This window comes from Mesoplodon bidens (assembly GCF_964165515.1).
Source record: "Mesoplodon bidens genome assembly, chromosome: 5".
Taxonomy (NCBI): domain Eukaryota; kingdom Metazoa; phylum Chordata; class Mammalia; order Artiodactyla; family Ziphiidae; genus Mesoplodon; species Mesoplodon bidens.
The window spans coordinates 49327310-49351434 of NC_138161.1; the positions used below are offsets into that span (position 1 = coordinate 49327310).

The window sequence follows — 24125 nt, forward strand, 5'->3', positions numbered from 1 at the left end:
ATGTGACACTGAGCAAAACTAATACCCATCCCCTAGGAGCATGGAGCCAAATACATGCTTCCAAGCACCTACATCACAGAAGGGGAAGGATGGAACCTTCATCCTGGAGGAACCTGGCGTGATGCCTTCTCTTTTCAGGGCCTTTCCTTTGGGGCACAGGGATACCAGTCACTCTGCTGGGATTAAGTTACTTAAATAGGAAGACAAGCAATCTTCCCCTCATGGTAAACGTTGGGAAACTGAGAGGTAATACCAACATTGGTTGCTGCTATGTACAGGATGAAGAAGATCAATTTTGAAAGTGTATCATCTCTAACTTTCACAAAACTTAATTACTAGAACTTAAATAAAACGGACAGGTTTAACCAACTACTCATCCTTCTTCATGGTAGTGTTTTTTTTAAAAAATGGGGAGAACTGAGTCACACCTTCCTCTGTGCCCTGCTCCCTCATGCCTTTATTTTATTCTGCCCTGCACAACAAAGAAATAAAAAAGGAATAAAATTACTTTTTTTTTAAAAAACTGTTTTTTAAGATTAAACGATGCCTTCTATATGTGTCATACTCCCCACTCCAAAAGAAAGTAGAGTTGAATTTGTTCCTACAAACCCACCTGTCTCCACAAGCTCCCCAGTCTTCGCTCCTCTGCCAGCCACAGCACCTGAAGCTTTCTCTACCATCCAGCACCATTCCCCGCACTATTCCACCTCTTCATCCTGCCTTCCTCCTTGAGTCTGTGGTTAAGAAATGCAGACAGTTTATTACATCTCAATGTAGCAGTCCATACATTCTAATAGGATTTTGTAAAACGCTTACTACTTTATGATCTGCGAATTACTCAATGAGAATAAGATTGATATAAATGTATGAATCTGATCTCTTGAAACATTTAGGGTTCTTTTTAAATCTCTATAAACTATTTCTTTAAAAATGGTTTGTAACTTCCGGGGAAGATGGCGGAAGAGTAAGACGCGGAGATCACCTTCCTCCCCACAGATACACCAGAAATACATCTACATGTGGAACAACTCCTACAGAACACCTACTGAACGCTGGCAGAAGACCTCAGACCTCCCAAAAGGCAAGAAAGTCCCCATGTACCTGGGTAGGGCAAAAGAAAAAAGAAAACACAGAGACAAAAGGATAGGGATGGGACCTACACCAGTGGGAGGGAGCTGTGAAGGAGGAAAGGTTTCCACACACTAGAAGCCCCTTCGCGGGCAGAGACAGGGGTGGCGGAGGGGGACGCTTCGGAGCCACAGAGCAGAGCACAGCGACAGGGGTGCGGAGTGCAGAGCAGAGAGATTCCCGCACAGAGGATCGGTGCCGACCAGCACTCACCAGCCCGAGAGGCTTGTCTGCTCACCTGCCAGGACGGGCGGCAGCTGGGAGGTGAGGCTCGGGCCTCGGTCGGAGCGCAGGGAGAGGATTGGGGTTGGCGGCGTGGACACAGCTTGCAGGGGGTTCGTGCGCCACAGCTAGCTGGGAGGGAGTCCGGGTAAAAGTCTGGACCTGCCGAAGAGGCAAGAGACTTTTTCTTCGCTCTTTGTTTCCTGCTGCGCGAGGAGAGGGGATTAAGAGTGCTGCTTAAAGGAGCTCCAGAGACGGGCGCAAGCCGCGGCTAAAAGCGCGGACCCCAGTGACGGGCATGAGACGCTAAGGCTGCTGCTGCCGCCACCAAGAAGCCTGTGTGCGAGCACAGGTCACTATCCACACCCGCCTTGCGGGGAACATGTGCAGCCCGCCATTGCCAGGGTCCCGGGATCCAGGGACAACTTCCCCGGGAGAATGCACAGCGCGCCTCAGGCTGCTGAAACGTCACGCCGGCGACGCAGGCTCGCCCCGCACTCCGTACCCCTCCCTCCCCCTGGCCTGAGTGAGCCAGAGTACCGGAAGCAGCTGCTGCTTTAACCCCGTCCTGTCTGCGCGAAGAACAGATGCCCTGCTGCGACCTACACGCAGAGGCAGGTCCAAATCCAAAGCTGAGCCCCAGGAACTGTGAGAACAAAGAAAAGAAAGGGAAATCGCTTCCAGCAGCCACAGAAGCAGCGTATTAAAGCTCCACAATCAACTTGATGTACCCTGCATCTGTGGAATACCTGAATAGACAAATGATCCCAAATTGCGGAGGTGGACTGGAGAGCAAGATTTATGATTTTTTCCCCTTTCCCGCTTTTTGTGAGTGTGTATGTGTATGCTTCTGTGTGAGATTTTGTCTGCATAGATTTACTTCCACCATTTGTCCTAGGGTTCTATCCGTCCTTTTTTTTTTCCTTAATAATTATTATTTTAATAACGTTATTTTATTTTATCTTACTTTATTTTATCTTCTTTCTTTCTTTTTTCCTTCCTTCCTTTCCTTCCTTCCTTCCTTCCTTCCTTCCCTCCTCCCGCCCTCCCTCCCTTCTTTCTTTCTTTCTTTCTTTTTCTCTCTACTTCTACTAATTCTTTCTTTCTACTTTTTCTCCCATTTATTCTGAGCCATGTGGATGAAAGGCTCTTGGTGCTGCAGCCAGGAGTCAGTGCTGTGCCTCTGAGATGGGAGAGCCAACTTCAGGACACTGGTCCACAAGAGACCTCCCAGCTCCACATAATATCAAACGGCGAAAATCTCCCAGAGATCTCCATCTCAACAACAGCACCCAGCTTCACTAAACGACCAGCAAGCTACAGTGCTAGACACACTATGCCAAACAACTGGAAAGACAAGAACACAACCCCACCCATTAGCAGAGAGGCTGCCTAAAATCATAATAAGGCCACAGACACCCGAAAACACACCACCAGACGTGGACCTGCCCACCAGAAAAACAACATCCAGCCTCACACACCAGAACACAAGCACTAGTCCCCTCCACCAGGAAGCCTACACAACCCACTGAACCAACTTTAGCCACTGGGAAAACACACCAAAAACAACGGGAACTACAAACCTGCAGCCTGCAAAAAGGAGACCCCAAACACAGTAAGACAAGCAAAATGAGAAGACAGAAAAACACACAGCAGATGAAGGAGCAAGATAAAAACCCACCAGACCTAAGAAATGAAGAGGAAATAGGCAGTCTACCTGAAAAAGAATTCAGAAGAATGATAGTAAAGATGATCCAAAATCTTAGAAATAGACAAAATGCAAGAAACAGTTAACAAGGACCTAGAAGAACTAAAGATGAATAAAGCAATGATTAAAAACACAATTAATGAAATGAAAAATACTCTAGATGGGATCAATAGCAGAATAACTGAGGTAGAAGAACGGGTAAGTGACGTGGAAGATAAAATAGTGGAAATAACTACTGCAGAGCACAAGAAAGAAAAAATGAAAAGAACTGAGGACAGTCTCAGAGACCTCTGGGACAACATTAAACACACCAACATTCGAATTATAGGGGTTCCAGAAGAAGAGAAAAAGAAAGGAACTGAGAAAATATTTGAAGAGATTATAGTTGAAAACTTCCCTAATATGGGAAAGGAAATAGTTAATCAAGTCCAGGAAGCACAGAGAGTCCCATACAGGATAAATCCAAGGAGAAGTATGCCAAGACACATATTAATCAAACTGTCAAAAATTCAATACAAAGAAAACATATTAAAAGCAGCAAGGGAAAAACAACAAATAACACACAAGGGAATCCCCATAAGGTTAACAGCTGATCTTTCACCAGAAACTCTGCAAGCCAGAAGGGACTGGCAGGACATATTTAAAGTGATGAAGGAGAAAAACCTGCAACCAAGATTACTCTACCCAGCAAGGATCTCATTCAGATTTGATGGAAAAATTAAAACCTTTACAGACAAGCAAAAGCTGAGAGAGTTCAGCGCCACCAAACCAGCTTTACAACAAACGCTAAAGGAACTTCTCTAGGCAAGAAACACAAGAGAAGAAAAGACCTACAATAACGATCCCAAACCAATTAAGAAAATGGGAATAGGAACATACGTATCGATAATTACCTTACATATAAATGGACTAAATGCTCGCACCAAAAGACACAGATTGGCTGAATGGATACAAAAACAAGACCCATATATATGCTGTCTACAAGAGACCCACTTCAGACCTAGAGACACATACAGACTGAAAGTAAGGGGATGGAAAAAGATATTCCATGCAAATGAAAACCAAAAGAAAGCTGGAGTAGCAATTCCCATTTCAGACAAAATAGACTTTAAAATAAAGACTATTAGAAGACACAAAGAAGGACACTACATAATGATCAAGGGATCGATCCAAGAAGAAGATATAACAATTGTAAATATTTATGCACCCAACATAGGAGCACCTCAATACATAAGGCAAATACTAACAGCCATAAAAGGGGAAATCGACAGTAACACATTCATAGTAGGGGACTTTAACACCCCACTTTCACCAATGGACAGATCATCCAAAATGAAAATAAATAAGGAAACACAAGCTTTAAATGAGACATTAAACAAGATGGACTTAATGGATATTTATACGACATTCCATCCAAAAACAACAGAATACACATTTTTCTCAAGTGCTCATGGAACATTCTCTAGGATAGACCATATCTTGGGTCACAAATCAAGCCTTGGTAAATTTAAGAAAATTGAAATTGTATCAAGTATCTTTTCCGACCACAATGCTATGAGACTAGATATCAATTACAGGAAAAGAGCTGTAAAAAGTACAAACACATGGAGGCTAAACACTACACTACTTAATAACGAAGTGATCCCTGAAGAAGTCAAAGATGAAATAAAAAAATACCTAGAAACAAATGAAAATGGAGACACGATGACCCAAAACCTATGGGATGCAGCCAAAGCAGTTCTAAGCGGGAAGTTTATATCCCACCTTAAGAAACAGGAAACATCTCAAATAAACAACCTAACCTTGCACCTAAAGCAATTAGAGAAAGAAGAATAAAAAAACCCCAAAGTTAGCAGAAGGAAAGAAATCATAAAAATCAGATCAGAAATAAATGAAAAAGAAATGAAGTAAATGATAGCAAAGATCAATAAAACTAAAAGCTGGTACTTTGAGAAGATAAACAAAATTGATAAACCATTAGCCAGACTCATCAAGAAAAAAAGGGAGAAGACTCGAATCAATAGAATTAGAAATGAAAAAGGACAAGTAACAACTGACACTGCAGAAATACAAAAGATCATGAGAGATTACTACAAGCAACTCTATGCCAATAAAATGGACAACCTGGAAGAAATGGACAAATTCTTAGAACTGCACAACCTGCCAAGACTGATTCAGGAAGAAATAGAAAATATGAACAGACAAATCACAAGCACTGAAATTGAAACTGTGATTAAAAATCTTCCAACAAACAAAAGCCCAGGACCAGATGGCTTCACAGGCGAATTCTATCAAACATTTAGAGAAGAGCTAACACCTATCCTTCTCAAACTCTTCCAAAATATAGCAGAGGGAGGAACACTCCCAAACTCATTCTATGCAGCCACCATCACCCTGATACCAAAACCAGACAAGGATGTCACAAAGAAAGAAAGCCCCAGGCCAATATCACTGATGAACATAGATGCAAAAATCCTCAACAAAATACTAGCAAACAGAATCCAACAGCACATTAAAAGGATCATACACCATGAGCAAGTGGGGTTTATTCCAGGAATGCAAGGATTCTTCAATATACACATATCTATCAACGTGATACACCATATTAACAAATTGAAGGAGAAAAACCATATAATCATCTCAATAGATGCAGAGAAACTTTTGACAAAATTCAACACCCATTCATGATAAAAACCCTGCAGAAAGTAGGCATAGAAGGAACTTTCCTCAACATAATAAAGGCCGTATATGACAAACCCACAGCCAACATCGTCCTCAATGGTGAAAAACTGAAAGCATTTCCACTAAGATCAGGAACAAGACAAGGTTGCCCACTCTCACCACTCTCATTCAACATAGTTTTGGAAGTTTTAGCCACAGCAATCAGAGAAGAAAAGGAAATAAAAGGAATCCAAATCGGAAAAGAAAAAGTAAAGCTGTCACTTTGCAGATGACATGATACTATACATAGAGAATCCTAAAGATGCTACCAGAAAACTACTAGAGCCAATCAATGAATTTGGAAAAGTAGCAGGATACAAAATTACTGCATTCCTGTACACTAATGAAAAACTGAAAGTGAAATCAAGAAAACACTCCCGGGGCTTCCCTGGTAGCGCAGTGGTTGAGGGTCCACCTGACGATGCAGGGGACGCAGGTTCATGCCAATGTCCAGGAGGATCCCATGTGCCGCAGAGCGGCTGGGCCTGTGAGCCATGGCTGCTGGGTCTCTGCTCCGTGGCAGGAGAGGCCACAGCGGTGAGAGGCCCGCATACTGCAAAAAAAAAAAAAAGAAAGAAAACACTCCCATTTACCATTGCAACAGAAAGAATAAAATATCTAGGAATAAACCTACCTAAGGAGACAAAAGACCTGTATGCAGAAAATTATAAGACACTGATGAAAGAAATTAAAGATGATACAAATAGATGGAGAGATATACCATGTTCTTGGATTGGAAGAATCAACATTGTGAAAATGACTCTACTACCCAAAGCAATCTACAGATTCAGTGCAATCCCTATCAAACTACCACTGGAATTTTTCACAGAACTAGAAGAACAAATTTCACAATTTGTATGGAAACACAAAAGACCCCAAATAGCCAAAGCAATCTTGAGAACGTAAAATGGAGCTGGAGGAATCAGGCTCCCTGACTTCAGATTATAATTACAAAGCTACAGTAATCAAGACAGTATGGTACTGGCACAAAAACAGAAAGATAGATCAATGGAACAGGATAGATAGCCCAGAGATAAACCCACGCACATATGGTCACCTTATCTTTGATAAAGGAGGCAGGAATGTACAGTGGAGAAAGGACAGCCTCTTCAATAAGTGGTGCTGGGAAAACAGGACAGGTACATGTAAAAGTATGAGATTAGATCACTCCCTAACACCATACACAAAAATAAGTTCAAAATGGATTAAAGACCTAAATGTAAAGCCAGACACTATCAAACTCTTAGAGGAAAACAGAGGCAGAACACTCTATGACATAAATCACAACAAGATCCTTTTTGACCCACCTCCTAGAGAAATGGAAATAAAGACAAAAATAAACACATGGGACCTAATGAAACTTAAAAGCTTTTGCACAGCAAAGGAAACCATAAACAAGACCAAAAGACAACCCTCAGAATGGGAGAAAATATTTGCAAATGAAGCAACTGACAAAGGATTAATCTCCAAAATTTATAAACAGCTCATGCAGCTCAATAACAAAAAAACAAACAACCCAAACCAAAAATGGGCAGAAGACCTAAATAGACATTTCTCCAAAGAAGATATACAGACTGCCAACACACACATGAAAGAATGCTCAACATCATTAATCATTAGAGAAATGCAAATCAAAACTACAATGAGATATCATCTCACACCAGTCAGAATGGCCATCATCAAAAAATCTAGAAACAATAAATGCTGGAGAGGGTGTGGAGAAAAGGGAACACTCTTGCACTGCTGGTGGGAATGTGAATTGGTACAGCCACTATGGAGAACAGTATGGAGGTTCCTTAAAAAACTACAAATAGGGCTTCCTTGGTGGCGCAGTGGTTGAGAGTCCCCCTGCCGATGCAGGGCACACGGGTTCGTGCCCCGGTCTGGGAAGATCCCACATGCCGCGGAGCGGCTGGACCCGTGAGCCATGGCTGCTGAGCCTGCGCGTCCAGAGCCTGTGCTTTGCAACGGGAGAGGCCACAACGAGAGGCCCACATACCGCAAAAAAAAAAAAAAAAAAAAAACTACAAATAGAACTACCATATGACCCAGCAATCCCACTACTGGGCATACACTCTGAGAAAACCATAATTCAAAAAGAGTCATGTATCAAAATGTTCATTGCAGCTCTATTTACAATAGCCACGAGGTGCAAACAACCTAAGTGTCCATCATCGGATGAATGGATAAAGATGTGGCACATATATACAATGGAATATTACTCAGCCATAAAAAGAAACGAAATTGAACTCTTTGCAATGAGGTAGATAGACCTAGAGTCTGTCATACAGAGTGAAGTAAGTCAGAAAGAGAAAGACAAATATCGTATGCTAACACATGTATATGGAATTTAAGAATAAAAAAAAAGTCATGAAGAACCTAGGGGTAAGACAGGAATAAAGACACAGACCTACTAGAGAATGGACTTGAGGATATAGGGAGGGGGAAGGGTAAGCTGTGACAAAGAGAGAGAGGCATGGACATATATACACTACCAAACGTAAGGTAGATAGCTAGTGGGAAGCAGCCGCATAGCACAGGGAGATCAACTCGGTGTTTTGTGACCGCCTGGAGGGGTGGGATAGGGAGGTTGGGAGAGAGGGAGATGCAAGAGGGAAGAGATATGGGAACATTTGTATATGTATAACTGATTCACTTTGTTATAAAGCAGAAACTAACACACGATTGTAAAGCAATTATACTCCAATAAAAATGTAAAAAAAAAAAAATCCTCTGGTGTTGAGACACAGTTTTTCGAGGCAGAAGCCCAGTGTGTCTCCCTTTGCCTGGCAGAGTATTGAATTGTAAAGCTATTCTTTTCTACTTCACCCCACCCCCCAAAAAAAGGTTTGTAAACCACTCATAGTTGCACCTAATCTGCTTGCTATTCATTAAATACAGATGACCCATTATCTCAAGCTAATTGAATAAATATTGTAGAACAACTAGGCATCAAGCACTCTTTGGTTTCGTGAATAGTAAATGAGCAAGATATGGCCACAACATCAAAGAATTCAGTTTAGTGGGAGGTCAATGACATAAATAAAAAATTACAACACAGCCTTGGTGAATAGCAGAGCGGAAGCATATAAATGGTACAGAAAAAGGCGTAAAAGACAGGGTTTTTTTTGTGGAGGCTTCTTCAAAGGCCCACCTGCTTAAAATATGCAGATTCCCCAAACCTGCCATGGTAAGTGCAATACTGACAATTAGAGTTATTCATTTGGAATAATAAATTACTCCCAGAAATCCTACATACAATATTCATATTACTAGGAAAAGCATGATTCCTTAATATTGATTATTATATTAGCATAGCTTCATTTGTACAAAAAAAAACGTGGAACACAATATATGTGTGTGTTTTGGTGAGAGGATAACTTAAACGTCATAGGACACAGTCCATCAAGGACTAGCTCAGAAGAGACATACATTCCAAAGAACCTAGAAAGTGGACCAGTGTGGTGAACACATGACCTAAGAGTAACTCAGGCTTGTCCTGACTAGACTTATTAAAAACAGGGTTATTACTCACTGTTTCTTCTAAAATTAGGTCACTAATTAATCTATCAATAGGTATTTATTGGACACATTTCTCCAACTTTGTGTTTTTTTAATACAGTCTTTAGAGTCAAATCAAGACCATCCTTCTCTTTCTTAAGACTGATTTAGGACTTCCTCACGGCCTCTTGCCAGCAAAGCAACATGCAAACGTGGGGAAAAAAACATAAAGTTGAGGTTTCTGATGCTGATGCTTAAGTAAGTGGTAGCTGACCTTCCCATGCAACTTTGCATCATACTGCTGTTATACCATGTTTATGTCTTCTTGTTCTCTTTTAGACAGGTCACCAATTCCATCTCTTGTTACAGGACAGCTGGTGCTAGCTACTCACCCCTAATCTTTCTTTAATCAACTCCATCAGCTTTCCTTCCACCCCTGCCTTAAGCAAATGAGGAAAAAATGAAAGTTTCTAAGACTTTAAAAGACTAAAGTTCAAGAGAGGCCAAATAATAACTCAGCATTATTAACTATCAACAAAATTTGGGGCAACAATCAGGCTCTGGGTTTGTCTCCAATTCTCCAAGATCCTCACTACACAAAGGTTAATCAAAGAATGATTACCTTTCCCACACCATGCTCATATTGGGTGGGTGTATCTTTGAGTGGTAATTACAACTGAACTACTGCTACAATCTACAATGTTTTATTCTAATTGACAAAAAAAAATGTAGGGAAATTCTTGAAAGAGAAGTTTATTAATAATGAAAATGGCACAGTTATATACATGAGAAAAAAGACCTTTCATATACATAAAGACTGTTAAATTTTTATTTCTAATTAGCTAGTATTAAGACTAGAGCATTTCAAGCAAACAGTACAGTAACATGAGCTTATCTGACCCATACTTTATGTACAGTATCATTATAAACAAGATGAAAAAGAAAAATCCTTCATTATCCATACTCCACACTGAACATATATTATGGTCACTTCAGAATCATCACACAGTCTGAATACATAAATAATTATACCTTTATTCTCTGATATCATGGTTACATTTTTCCTATTTATTCCCTTAATCACTAAAGAACCAATTATATATAAGTGAAGAAAAAAAAGTCAGGATAAGGAATCATTTAAACCTGGCTGGAGCTACAAATTGTGTGTTCTAACTTGTGTCTTATTACCCTGAGGGGAGTGATTTAACCTGTATCTTGTTAACTCATAGGGATAGTATAAGGTTTTACAAAATGCACGGCTCAAGGAAATTTCTAGGTAGATTCGTTACTTCAATTACTTTCTAGTACCCTCCCACCTTCCCACCTCCAGCCAGGATCTTCTGTGAAACACAATGCAACTGATTTTAGGATTGCGACCGTCACATCATTTTTCTGCATTCATTGCACGCTTGGGAATAGAATGAGCTAGAATGCATAACTCACTGCAGCTGGATTGTAAATCTGAAAGGCTGGCCCCACCCATCTTACTGGGAATTGTTACAAACATTTTAAGAGAAAAAGAAAGACCCATATTTTTCTTGGCTAAAATATCTCATTTAATAAAGATGTTATTCTCCTAAATCAGCAGTTTTCTTATGGAGTAAATATGTTACCTTCTTTTCCCATTTCAAAATGAAAATTCAGTTCACGGGCTGATAGATGTCAAAGTATCCATTATTGAAAACATGGCAATGACACGAAGACACCAGCTGCCTAAAACTCATGAAATGGAAGAAGGCAAACTTATAAAACAAGCATGCAAGTAAATAACTAAATCAGGTATCGTATTTGAGCCAACATGGTTTGAGAGCCTATAAAGAATATTTATGCAATTTTCATCTTTTTGTCAGAAGTAATATTGAGTCAGGGTCGTTCAACTATATTAAAATTTACTATGTGGTAAAAAGCAGGGGAAGGGGAGCAGCCAAGCCATGATAACCAGATACTGCAGGGAAAAAAAAAAAGAGGTGGGAATAAAATCATGTAAAACCTGCACTTGTTTTATTATGTAAAGTAAATGGGACTTTAGGGCACATAAATGTGAACAAATACCCTTAAAACATTGCCATGGTGGAAATGGAGTCCTATTTATCAAATAAATTCCCCATTATCCACAACCCATGAAAATAAGAATCAGGTTGTACACTCAACTATAAAGGTGATATCTATGAATCCAAAAAAAAAAAAGTTTGAGTTCTTCACCATGCACTGCATTATATTATTTTTAAATAAGGTGACAATTGTATTAAATATTATATTGCTAGATCAATAAGAATGTCCTAATAATCAGAACATTTCATTCCTCAATCACACAGCCTAAATAAGAGCTTATCCTAATACTTTTAGGTGACTACATGCCATTAAATTACCTTGGGGAAAGCTTTTTTACAAAGCTCTTAACCCTGGAGGCACAGTGGTTAAGAATCCGCCTGCCAATGCAGGGGACACGGGTTCGAACCCTGGTCCAGGAAGATCCCACATGCCGCGGAGCAACTAAGCCTGTGTGCCACAACTACTGAGCCTGCACTCTAGAGCCCATGAGCCACAACTACTGAGCCCATGTGCCACAACTACTGAAGCCCACATGCCTAGAGCCCGTGCTCCGCAACAAGAGAAGCCACCACAATGAGAAGCCCATGCACTGCAATGAAGAGTAGCCCCCATTCGCCGCAACTGAAGAAAGCCCACGCGCAGCAACAAAGACCTAATGCAGCCAAAAATAAATAAATAAATAAAACAAAAAGAAGCTCTTTTGGGGTAGTTTGTCCTGTCAGACTGATAGCTCTTTTAGCCCTTTAAATGTGTTCATCTGTGGACCTTCACCATAGAAATGTCATTCTCTGATGTTTCTCACTATGGTTCAGTTATAACAAAGTTGGGCCAAAGTCTTTATTCCTGAACTGAGGCCCTCAGGTCTCTCCCTGAGAGTTCAGGAGTTCCTTCCATTTAATAGACGTGGAGCAGACATTCATATAGAGCCAAGAGATTTGCTCTTGCATGAAAAGTTCATACAAACGGAAATTAGAGACAGAGACGTGTCAGCATTCTCAAATTCCCACTACACTGCTTGGCTTCTGGAAAAGAACAATCCTCCTTCAGCCCAGTTTGTGCTTCTCCTAAGTGCTCCACATGGTGACCTGCTCCATATCCACTTTATGTCAATCTAGAACTCTGCCAGCAAGCATTCATTCAAAAGGTTGCCTTCTAGGGTTAATTTATGATAAAAACAAATGTTCTTTTTCATCTAACACAAATAAGTTTAGGGAAAAAAGTTTAGAAACTTCAACAGAAACCTTAGGAAGTTTTACAAATAAAATTAAGCATTAAGTAGTGACAAATGTCATTAATATTTACGATGCTTTAAAGATAATTATCAATTCCCTTTCAAATGGGCCCAGTAGAAAATGCCCCAGCGGTGGCTTGTACCTATGCTGCACTTTTAGAGAATCCATTATATGAGTAGGGAATGAAAGAGAATCCTGGGAAGAGGGAACTACCTACCTATACAAACACACATTCACAAAACCTGTGACCCATACATACTTCGCAAAATACCTGGATATCTTCAATACTTTTCAATAGCTTTACTGTGGCATGTACTCATCCCAGAGATTTAGTTTCTGGTGTCTTCATAATGAGTGAAATTGGCAGTCATCAAGTTGAGGGAAAAAAAAAGTGAACCAAGTATTTTAGCTTATGGTCAATCTATCCCTGGTTAGTTATATCTGGTCAGAAAGAAATCAAAATGTGTAAGATTGTCTTTGACTAACATGAAGATATCTAACATAAAACAGCTGTATCAATAATAACCTATTTGCATACACGACTTAATATTAGGAGTGATAGTCATTTTACCCTCTCTGTGCCCCCTCCAAAGCTACCATTCAGAAAGTACAAGGAGGGCTTCCCTGGTGGTGCAGTGGTTGAGAGTCCGCCTGCCGATGCAGGGGACATGGGTTCGTGCCCCGGTCTGGGAAGATCCCACATGCCGCAGAGCGGCTGGGCCCGTGAGCCATGGCCGCTGAGCCTGCGCGTCTGGAGCCTGTGCTCCGCAATGGGAGAGGCCACAACAGTGAGAGGCCCGCGTACCGCAAAAAAAAAAAAAAAAAAAAAAGTACTAGGAAAGAGGAAAACTTCCATTTTCAGTTAAAATTTATATGAGATATGGCCTTTTCCAACCTATAAAGGAAAAAAGGAAAAAAAAGTTTTTAATTGCAATGAAAGTCCTGCCATGTTTCATACAAGCAGGAGTGAATTTAGACACAAAGTATTCACAATGGAGAAGCTAACCTATACTACATGAGGAAATTCAGTGCTGTTTTCAAAATTAATACACCAGGAACTAGAGGAGAGCCAAGATTTGCCCAGGACCTGGTCAGGTATCAGCAGCAGAGTCAGGGAACCCATTAGTTCTGACTCAGCCCACCCATCAATCAGCAAAGTATATTCTTAGCACTGTGCTCTTGACCTGATACCCACTCCTTCCCTGTCCACTTGACTAAATTCATCTGTAGTCTTAAGGAGAACCCTCTAAACTTTATACATATGTGTTGACCTTCACAGCTAAAAAAATAGGAGATTAACATGATTAACATAATAATGTGGTTTTGATTAATAGGCTCAGGAAATTTTAAAACTCTGGTAGAAGCACAAAGCGCAGGCCTAAATCTATCCTCCAGCAAAAAGGTTGCTTTTTCTTCAGCAGTTTGATCCAAAAAAGCCTTAATATTTTAGTTAGGTGAATGTCTGACCATAAACTATGTTAAAACTACTTCAAAGTCTTCTCATTCCACCTGAAAATAACAAACATGCTACAAAATATTCAGCTACTAAGCCTACCTCCTCCTGTAAGAGTCTCACGTTATCTTCCTGCTGGGAAACCTGAGGCACAGTTATTAAGAGACACCCTTAGAGACTCAGAAGCAGACAGCATATGCAGCCCCAACTCCCAGGACCGGCTGTTTCCTTATAGAACACTTTCCAGAATTCATACAGTTTTTTTTTTTAATTTATTTCTTTTATTTATTTATTTTTGGATGCATTGGGTCTTCATTGATGCATGCGGGCTTTCTCTAGTTGTGGCAAGCGAGGGCTACTCTTCCTTGCGGTGTGCAGGATTCTCATTGCGGTGGCTTCTTTTGTTGCGGAGCACAGGCTCTAGGTGCGCGGGCTTCAGTAGTTGTGGCACATGGGCTCAGCAGTTGTGGCTTGCAGGCTCTAGAGAGCAGGCTCAGTAGTTGTGGTGCACGGGCTTCATTGCTCCGCGGCACGTGGGATCTTCCCAGACCAGGACTCGAATCCATGTCCCCTGCATTGACAGGTGGATTCTTAATCACTGTGCCACCAGGGAAGCCCCATACAGTTTTGATTCCCTTTAAGTACAGCTTTTGGTCTTTGTGGGTATAAAAACCATCACATCTCTTACTATATTCTAAAATTTTAAACTAGAAAAAAATATTTGTGTCCTAAATTTAATTTTTTTGATAGAAAACGCTTCTTCCAACAGAGTTCCAAACTCAAGTTAATTATATGACATAGGGAATGAGTGATCTCCATCTTCTCTAGGCTTCTAATCAGTTGCAAAATAGGAGTTTTGGTTAAAGCTCTTCCCTGCCATGAAAAAAACAAAGAGCAATTAATTGAAAAAAATCCAGAATGTACTGAAATGCCCTTTTGTTGTAATATATCATCAAGCTATAGTCCTAAAATCACCAATACCTTCTTTCTTTGCAGGAAAGCTGTCCTGTGCTTTGCTAAGTTAAAAAAAAAGAATCCAATCTACAGAGACTATGTAATACTTTTACTGAATCCTAAATCAAGTCCATTAATATTTTCTTGAGCTACTGGTAGATGAAAACTCCAGACTATGTGAAAACTGAAAATGTTGTATGGATTATGTACCTTACATTTTTTCAATGCCATCTTCCCACTATGAACAACCCCCTTATAGTGTCTGTGTGAACATTCTTTTGTTTCACTGGATCTTCTTGTTTAAATCTTCTTTGTTACATGAATTGTTTAATATATATTTTAATGCCAAACAGTTTACCAGAAGAAAGTGAAACATGCAGTCCATCTGTCTGTCCCTAATTAGGCTCTCCTGGATCCTCTCTTTGGATTTCTTAGCCTAGATGAGATGCATTTGTAATGCATGGAACGCAGATGGCTCTGAGGGGCTTATAAAAGGGTCTTAGGAAAGATAAAAAACATCAGTCATGTTCTTTCTGTTGGATACCACGGAAGTGGAGCCATAGGCCACCTGCTGGCTAGAGATGCAGAGACTAGCAGGTATCCTGGTCTAAAGGGCAGAGTCCCAGTAATATTGCTCTGATAGCATTCAAGCAAGGTTGGCAGCAACTCCCATGGGCTAAGTCAGATGTTTAAAGGAGTCTCTACCATGCAAATGGAATTAGAAAAGCATCTTCTTTAGTTTCCTTTGATGTCAGTTTGTCCCTTCCTATCAGAGGAACCATGCGTGAGGGGCTGCCTATCAGAGAAAGGGGATTTGGAGCAAAGGGGCAGAGGCTCCAATCAGAACCACATGTGTTTTCCTGACCCTTTACCAGTTTCTTCTATAAGCAGGCATGAATTGCTCTGGTTTTTCTCTTCTAAAAACCTGGTGCCATCATCTGGCCTGGGTGAGACCCATCCATGAGGAAGCACCTTTGTGAGGGCAGCTGTAGGACCAAATATCAAAGCCAAATTATAATCCCACCCACTACACTCAAGTAACATCTATAAATGTTCTCTTTACAAGATTATTGTATTTTTGTAACCTAAGTCTGGTTATGGATCCTGAGGAACAAGGGAAAAAAAAACTACAGACATTTGCCCAAAATGCATGCTGAAAAAAGTAATGGAAAAAGGTAGATTGAAAAGTAAGATGAACCTGCTGTATAGCACAGAGAACTCTAGTTCACTTCGCTGTATAGCAGAAACTAACATAACATTGTAAAACAACTATAGCCCCCCCAAAAAAAAGTTTTTTAAAAGAGAAGATGAACTTAATAAAAGCAAGAGACACACTTTAATGAGATTTGTCTCATTCAAAGCATACTTAAAAGTATCTACAGAGATGGAAAAGGAAGTATATGTTAAAATATGTGAGGATTTATGGCTACTCAAATGGGTGGCATCTATATTAATAAGAAAATATGACAGAGCCAGGAAGCTCTAGGCCAGAACAGAGTGTCTTTGTTTTCAATCTTCTCCGGCATTTGCCGTCATCGTGATCTTGAGTAAGTCCCTCCATCTTTTTGAGGTTTCCTTTCCTCGTTCATAAAACTTAAATAAGAAACATTCAACTTATAAAGGTATTAGGAGGAATAAATGAGGTAATCTGTGTGGATGTGTATGAACTGAAAAGAACTCAACAAACATTGGTTACCAACAAAACCCATGTCACAGGGACAGAAATTAAGTATTCATGCTTGTGGCACTAACTCTAAGGCAAACTTAAGAATCTGGGTAGGGGCCCTCTCTCAAACGCTTACATTTGATGTTCTCTCACAAAAGCTGCAAACTCAGGATCCCTGGAATACAGTTCCAAAATTCTCATTCTTTCTTGAATTTCCTTTAAAAAAAAAAAAGAAGAAGGAGAAAAGGAAAAGAAAGTTTTTCTACATTGCATTAGAAAAACTTTAACAGCTTTTTAAAAAAGAAGTCTAATTTTTATAAGAGATTGTGGCTTTCTGAACTATCCAGGGGAGAGCTATAGAAAACAATGGCCTTTTCAGAAAAATGGAAGGTGTGGCTACTACATGAACTGCTCTGAATAACCCAGACATATATTTCTAAGGAGGTGGGGGGTGGAGGGAGAGAGCATTTGCTATTAATGATAAAGGACCCACTGGGTGGGAAATAAGGTACAGCGCAGAACTGTATACCCTCTACATATCACATCGACTGGGAGATAGCATGAGGTAAAAAACTAATCATGAAATAATTTTCAACCTTTTTTGCAACCTACTGTACACACATGAAAACACACACATACACACACACACACACCCAGCAGAGCAGCAACAGAAAAACCAAGTTTCCTACCTCTCTGGAAAGCTCACTGTTCTCATACATTTGTCTGATTTCTTCCCTGCTCAGACCAGCAATCATCTCTCTGCCTGTGGAGCTGTAGAAGGGCCGCGGAGGGTAGGGTCCTTCGTACTGCTCGAGATCAGCCCCGTGACTTTCAAACACGGGGTTGTGCTTTACAGCTCTTTCCATAGATGAGAGGCTGTCAGACTGCCTACTGGAGCCACAAAAAGAAAAGTATGATTGAATCAGGCTCTTCTTTGGATGCTTAACTACTTGGAAGACTATTTACCTGGAGCAAGATTTCTGTTGAGGAAGAAAAAGAGGCTAACTGGATACAAATGGGGGACGAGGAGAGGTGACTGCGAAAAATATCCAGATCAACCTCAAAAATTATTTACCACGTGTTATCATTATTATCTCAACTATCTGGTAAGTGCCTGTGGAACTGTTCCATGTCTTCTTCATCTTTATTTGCCCCACAGTGCCTGGCACCCAATAAATGCTGATGGGGAAATATGTCTGCCAATAGTATTTCATTAAATGAATACAGCTCCATTATTCCCAGGGTAGACAAATCAAAATCTGTGTATAACCACACAAAAAATCTACTAGAAATAAAAATACAGGGGAGAATGGGCTTCAATTAAATTCAATTCAGGTCTACAAATATGTGCTGAGCATTGATTATATGCCCAGGAACATTCTAGATGCTGATGATACAAAGAATTGTTGGAATCTCTCCAGAATGAGACTGCAGTCTAATGCAAAGTCAGACCCAATAAAAAGTATAAGAACAATATGGAATTATGTCCCGGGTGCTCTAGGAACCTAGGAGAGGTGCCTCCTGGGCCTAAGCCAGAGGATGAGGGGAGGTAACCTAGACCTGAAGCAGACCTGGAAGCACAGAAGCAAAGTACAGCCCTGGATTGTGATCATATTACAACCCAAAAGGTCCTTGGATCGCTAGTCTAGCAAGTAGAACCAGTTTTATTTCCTTTGTTAATGAAGCTATGCTTAACTAAAAAGAGAACCAGATTCCATTTCTTGTCAGATTCTTATCTAGATTTAATGTCTGGCTAATTACCACTGGAATGAGCCAAAGGGGAACGAACTAACAGATCTGGTCCTCACATAGGGCCTCCCCTCATCCCTATCACCCTTCCAACCCCTCCCCTACCGTGACCTTCAGTGTGCAGTGAGATTCATGCATGCCTCCCTGACCGTGTTAATGTTCATTCAACTAGCTAGAAAGTTTCCCACCCACCCCCTGCAGCAAACATCTACTTTTTGGTCCAGCTAAATACCATAGCCATCATTAAAACTTCTAAGATGTCCTCCCCTAAGCAAAACAAATTCATTCTTCATCTAGGCACCCTAGCAGCTTGTTCAAACTGTTGCTTATGTTTGTTTCCAATCTGACACACTTTGAGGACAGGGACCCTGTCTTTATTCAACTTTATAGCCCTCTCCCCTCCACGCTGATCCTTTCCAGTATTTGGCACACAGGAAGTACAAAATGAATGAATAAAAGGAATATTTTAGTCCATCAGAGAGCAATTGTCCTTACTTACCTGAAGGGTCTCTCTCTTTCTCTCCTAACATATTGAGCTTGAAGAGTCCTGATGAGGAAGAAGACGAAAGCAGCAGAAATGAGGACAAGTCCAACCATGGAGGCGATGGTGATGCCTATCACCAAGGGCTCGGACACAAACTCCTCACAGTGCTCACCTCGATACCACCAGTTCTCACCCACCCGGCACCTGGAACGAGAAGTGGCCAAGCCCCAAAATGGAATCACTCTGCTGAAAGTACCAAGTAACAGCAGAACCTACAGTGGGACTGGGAACAGACAGAGAAATAAATGCTGACCACATGAAGCTTCAGTAAAGAGGTAAATATACAGGTTAAATGGTAAGATTTAAGGCTATGCATGAGACCTGGCACAGACCCAGGAAGTCCTCAATGACTACTTGTAAAGACTGATTAAAAGACTGACTAGACTTAAAGAAAGTCAACTTCCTTATTTATGGATAATGAAAAACAGGCCCGGGAAGGAAAAGGACTGGTGTTGGATCACACAATTAGTCAGCAACAGAGCTGGTCTAGAACCCAGGTTCCTAGACTCCTCACATCCTTTCATCACACTGCAGAGATCCTCCAAACCCCAAGGCCACCCACTTGTACAAAAATATCTTCAATTCCCAGAGCAGCAATCACTGCTTTTCAAAATCATATTCATTTCTCTGGAAATCAAGAGACTATTTTTCCTTTTAGTTTTCTAGCTAAACTTTACCCATAGAAAAGTGTGGATCATTTCCACCTATTTCTTCTCTTTTTGGCATCTATACCAACATTTGCCCTTTTTGAAATTCACAAATGGTCCTCTTATTGATGTTTCCCCAGCTTATTCGCAGCATTCTCTCCTTTCACACTATGTGACTTTGGTTGCATGTGGTTGGGAGGTTGATTTGCTCTGCTCTTTTTAAGGGGAGTGACCAGGGAAGGCTACCTGAATCTGCTCATTTGCCTGATGCATTTTCTTTGGTTCTACCTTTAAAAAATAGATCTTAGATACTTAAAATATATTTGTCACAATTTTAAATACTTGCTTTTCTTTATTTTTGAATATTCAGTAGGACCAAGAGCAGCCCAAAGCTGTTAAGGACATAATTCAAATAGAACAATAAAACTCCTCTGTTTCAGATACAGTGTAAAGTGTCGATCATATGCCTAAACCTAATTTGATCACCAATTGCCTTGTTATCACCACTAAGAACCATAACACAAAAATCCCCAACTCCTCTAAGTACTCTCCGTAGGACACTAGGCAATGTTTTTCTTACAGCTCCCTAAGAGCATAAGATAAAATAACCCATTGAACTGTGTATAATTCAGGCCTATGAACTTACTCAGTCCTCACAGGAGGACTAGATGGCACCCATCTATTTCCTAGATATAACTTCTATAATAAATATTGTTGTGATCGTCCTAACATCATAGGTGCAGATCTCTTTTCTTCAGAGGAAGTATTTCTAATCTTGTGAAGCCAAAATCTCTAACTATAGCATACCTACAAATGGCCCCATGCCCAGGCATGATGTCACACTTTCCATCATTCAAGCAGAAGTCGGGCTGTAGGTCACAGAGACTCTGACAGGGCAGTTCTTCCACACTCAGGTACCCAGGGTAGCATCTGCACTCTGCTTCTCCACTCCAGGTGTTGACCAAACACTCGGAAAATTCATTGCATGCCTGAAACTTGCAAGGGTTGGCTTGATCACCTAAAACATCAAGCAAACCAGAAAACGATACAAGGAAAGGCAAAACACAGGAATTGGGGTACATGAAACCCCTCCACTAAGGCTCCCCCATCCAAAGTACCGTGAACATCCAATCCCCTTCCTGAATCACTGAAATACAACACCACCATCCACACCACAAAAAATTTCTGATTCATCCTTGATTGATGAGCTTTTGTCAAATTTCTCTGAAACTCAGAGCCAAACCATAAAACCCAATGACCTGGTGAGCCTCTACCTGTTTTACGTAGGAAGCATGTAGAAGCTTTAAAATCCATGTAATTGTAGATCTAAATTAAACAGTTTTCATGTACCATTCATTTCCACCAACCCTATCCTTCTGTCATCCTCCTCCATGCTGCACATGATGCTACATGCCCCACTCCCAGCCCACCCCACCGAGAACATGGATGGAGAGACAGTATCCAGAGAAGAACTGGTGGAAGCTTCAAGGATGGGTATAGCCCAATAAAAGCAGCCTAAGAACACTGGAGATTAGCAAAAGCTAATGTCAGAAAAACAAATCAGCCCTGCACCTCCTCATCAGGCCACCCTCAACAGTATTTTAGCTTCAGTAATTTCATTTTTCATTGATGGGATGAGAGAAAGTGACATTTTTTAAAATTAATTAAGACACAAACCAGTCAAAAATGATAAAAGACATTGACCATGGATGGGCCTTCCATCCTACCATGGTTCCACTGTATGTTCTTCACTGGTGAATGACAATCTCTGAATTGCAAATGGTGACAAAGATACCACAAATAGAGGAAATAACTGTAAATGACCCATAAAATCATCTGTATGAAAAAGCATAAGAATTAGCCAGAAGACAAAGGGGAGGTTAAAAAACAAAGAGCATAGTCTCTTAGTTTCCAGATAAATTAATATTGCTCTCAGAGTCAATGATTTCCTTGCTACTGTGAAAATTAAAGACATTTTGCACAAATCTGTGGCCTTGCAGTTTGTAGGATCTCTGCAGCTGATCTTTCTTAGCCCTATGTGAGAATGGGGAGAGATACTGGGTTGAATAGTATCCCCCCAAAATTCAGGTCCACCCGGAACCTCAGAATATGACTTTCTTCGGAAATAGGGTCTTTGTAAATGTAATCAAGTTAAGATGAGGTCATACTGGATTAGGTTACTGCTAGTCCAATACCTGGTGTCCTTATAAGAAGAGGGAAATCTGGACACAGAGACACAGACACACAGTGAAGAAGGCCGTATAAAGACAGAAGCAGAGATTGGAGTGATGCATCTATAAGCCAAGGAGTGTCAAGGATTGCTGGTGAACACCAGAAGCTAGGAAGAGGCAAGATAGGATTCTTTCCTAGAGCTTTCAGAGGGAACACGTCTCTGCCAACACTTTGATTTGGATTTCTAGCCTCCAGAACTATGAGAGAATAAATTTCTGTTGTTAGAAGCCACCCAGTTTGTGGTCCTTTGTTACAGCAGCCCTAGGATACTAATACAGGAGACCAATAATAAGATGCTCATATAACAAGAAGAGCACACAAATGTGCTGACAGATGGCAGTTTCTACAAGGGAACTACACAGCAGGATTCGACTGTGTAGTTCCTAAGTCTTCACATCCTTACCCTGGTATTCATTCTGTGACTTTTTAATCAGAAAATAATCTAATCCTGGCCCAGCAGTGAGGTATAGAAGTGTATATAGGGGGTGGGAAGGATGATATTGCACAGTCCCCCTTTGTTGATGGAAATTCAAGAATTTCTGAGACACTACATATTAAAACAAATTAAGCAAGAGACAAGTCAATCTTATCTTTAGCCAACCTTCAGATAAAATAATAGTTTAATCTGAAGGCTTTTAACTAAAAATATACAAGAAATAGGAAAATTCTATTAAAAATTCTAAAACTTTGTGACCATTCCATGGGTGTGGGTGAGTGTCTAGGGAAAGGAAAAACAGAATCCATAAGAGGAAAAAGATACATGTTGCTCCCTTTTGATTCCAGATCAAGGAGAGAGGCCAAGACCAATATTTTAATCATGTGAATAAAAGACTGGAGTTTTAAAGTCGATTTAAAGTTTTAAAGTCTTTTGTGCAGGTTAAAGGTGGAGGCCCAGAATAGATAGCTCTTTGTTTGGAAGAGTACTTTAATGACTTTATGGGAAAACAAAGGTAGACTTGGAGCTAATCTTGGGATGGGAGACAGGGATCTAAACTGTAGAATGAATTACACTCTGGTTTTCCAGGGACAGGCTAAGAGAAGGATTGATGGGTCCCGGAGAATGAGAGTAGAGGAAATGTGAAGAAGGTCTGGAAATACAACCAGAGTGGCCAGAGTAACATGGTAGCTGACTTAGTCCTGGAGAAAAAACTGGCCATTAAAAGACACCTTTGAAAGGGTGGCTGAGAAATTTTGGGATATTTACGCCTAACAGTAATATTTTTAACCCATCTCCTGTGCTACAATAAAAATTCCTCCATCACCCTCATATCATCAACAAATATCTGATGGAATCAACTGCCTTGTGTTAGAGGTACTTTGGGAAAGTAAAAACATGGGACCATGATCTGTGTTGGATTAACATAAAGAACAACCACAAGGGTCAAGACAAATGTGAGACTGGAAATCCAGCAGAAGGAAATCAGAGCTGGAGATGATTAAGAGACAGTTAAGTTCCCTGATAATTCCTAGAGATATTAGGGGTTGAGGGCCATGGATGCAGGTTTAACACAGCACACGGGAGGGACTAATGCAAATTCATTTGAATATTAAGGAAAAAGGTGACTCTATAAACCTGGATGATTTGGCATACAGCTGACATGTGAGTTACATACAAAACTGAGGTAAATGCACTTATTTATGTACTTCCCTTTAAAAAGAAGTGGGTAGACTTTTGCAAAAGTTTTATAATCATCACTGCTTGCATTTGTATGGCTAGTCAAATGTTTTTATACATGCTATTTGTTTAATCCTTAGAATAGCCCTATGAAATACATAGGCCAGGTAACATTATCCCCATTTGCTATATGAGGGAGTAAGGCTCAGAGATAAAACAGCTCATCTAGGATCACACAAATGATAAATGGCAGAGCAGAGGCAAGGAACCAGGCCTTCCAAATTACAATTAATTGCTTCTTCCACTACACCACATGGCAAAGAATGTGCAAATGTCCTTAAAGAACTCAAGTGGCAAGAGATTTGGCTATAGGGGGATTAGCTAAATCATTTTCCTCACTTTCAGTGAATAACAGTCCTTCAAGGATTTCAAAGGAAGGAATGTTTGCTTCTTTCCCGGTTAAAGAATAGGGCTGACTTCCAAACCAGTTTGAGAGTGAAAAGCACTGGAGAAATACAAACCCAGACATTCCACCTTACTCCTACTCAAAATCACTGTCCTCCGGTATATAGAAGGTAAAAAAGAACAAAGGTTTGAGGATCCAGCAGTACCCTCTGCATCCAAGTCTTCCAAACAAGAACAATGGTTCATTTCACTCATTCACAGTATTTTTGAGTACCTTCTACATGCAAGACACTGTG

The 24125-nt window shown here is 40.5% G+C and overlaps 1 protein-coding gene across 3 annotated transcripts in view; it reads right to left on the reverse strand.

Moving 5' to 3' along the window:
- Positions 1-13576: 13576 nt before the first annotated feature.
- Positions 13577-24125, reverse strand: part of IMPG2 (interphotoreceptor matrix proteoglycan 2) — a gene marked incomplete at its 5' end in the record, with an annotated part of 71515 nt that continues 60966 nt past the window's right edge. Inside the window, 5 exons of one of the 3 annotated variants that reach the window (XM_081235095.1) lie at positions 13577-14890; positions 16774-16853; positions 17327-17528; positions 18886-19074; positions 20385-20595. In XM_081235095.1, the coding sequence (XP_081091221.1) occupies positions 14878-14890; positions 16774-16853; positions 17327-17528; positions 18886-19074; positions 20385-20595 (695 nt within the window). In that variant the 3' untranslated portion in view covers positions 13577-14877. Of the gene's footprint in view, positions 14891-16689; positions 16854-17326; positions 17529-18885; positions 19075-20384; positions 20596-24125 lie in introns of those variants that run through there. The other 2 variants (XM_081235097.1, XM_081235096.1) reach the window with 2 other exon arrangements.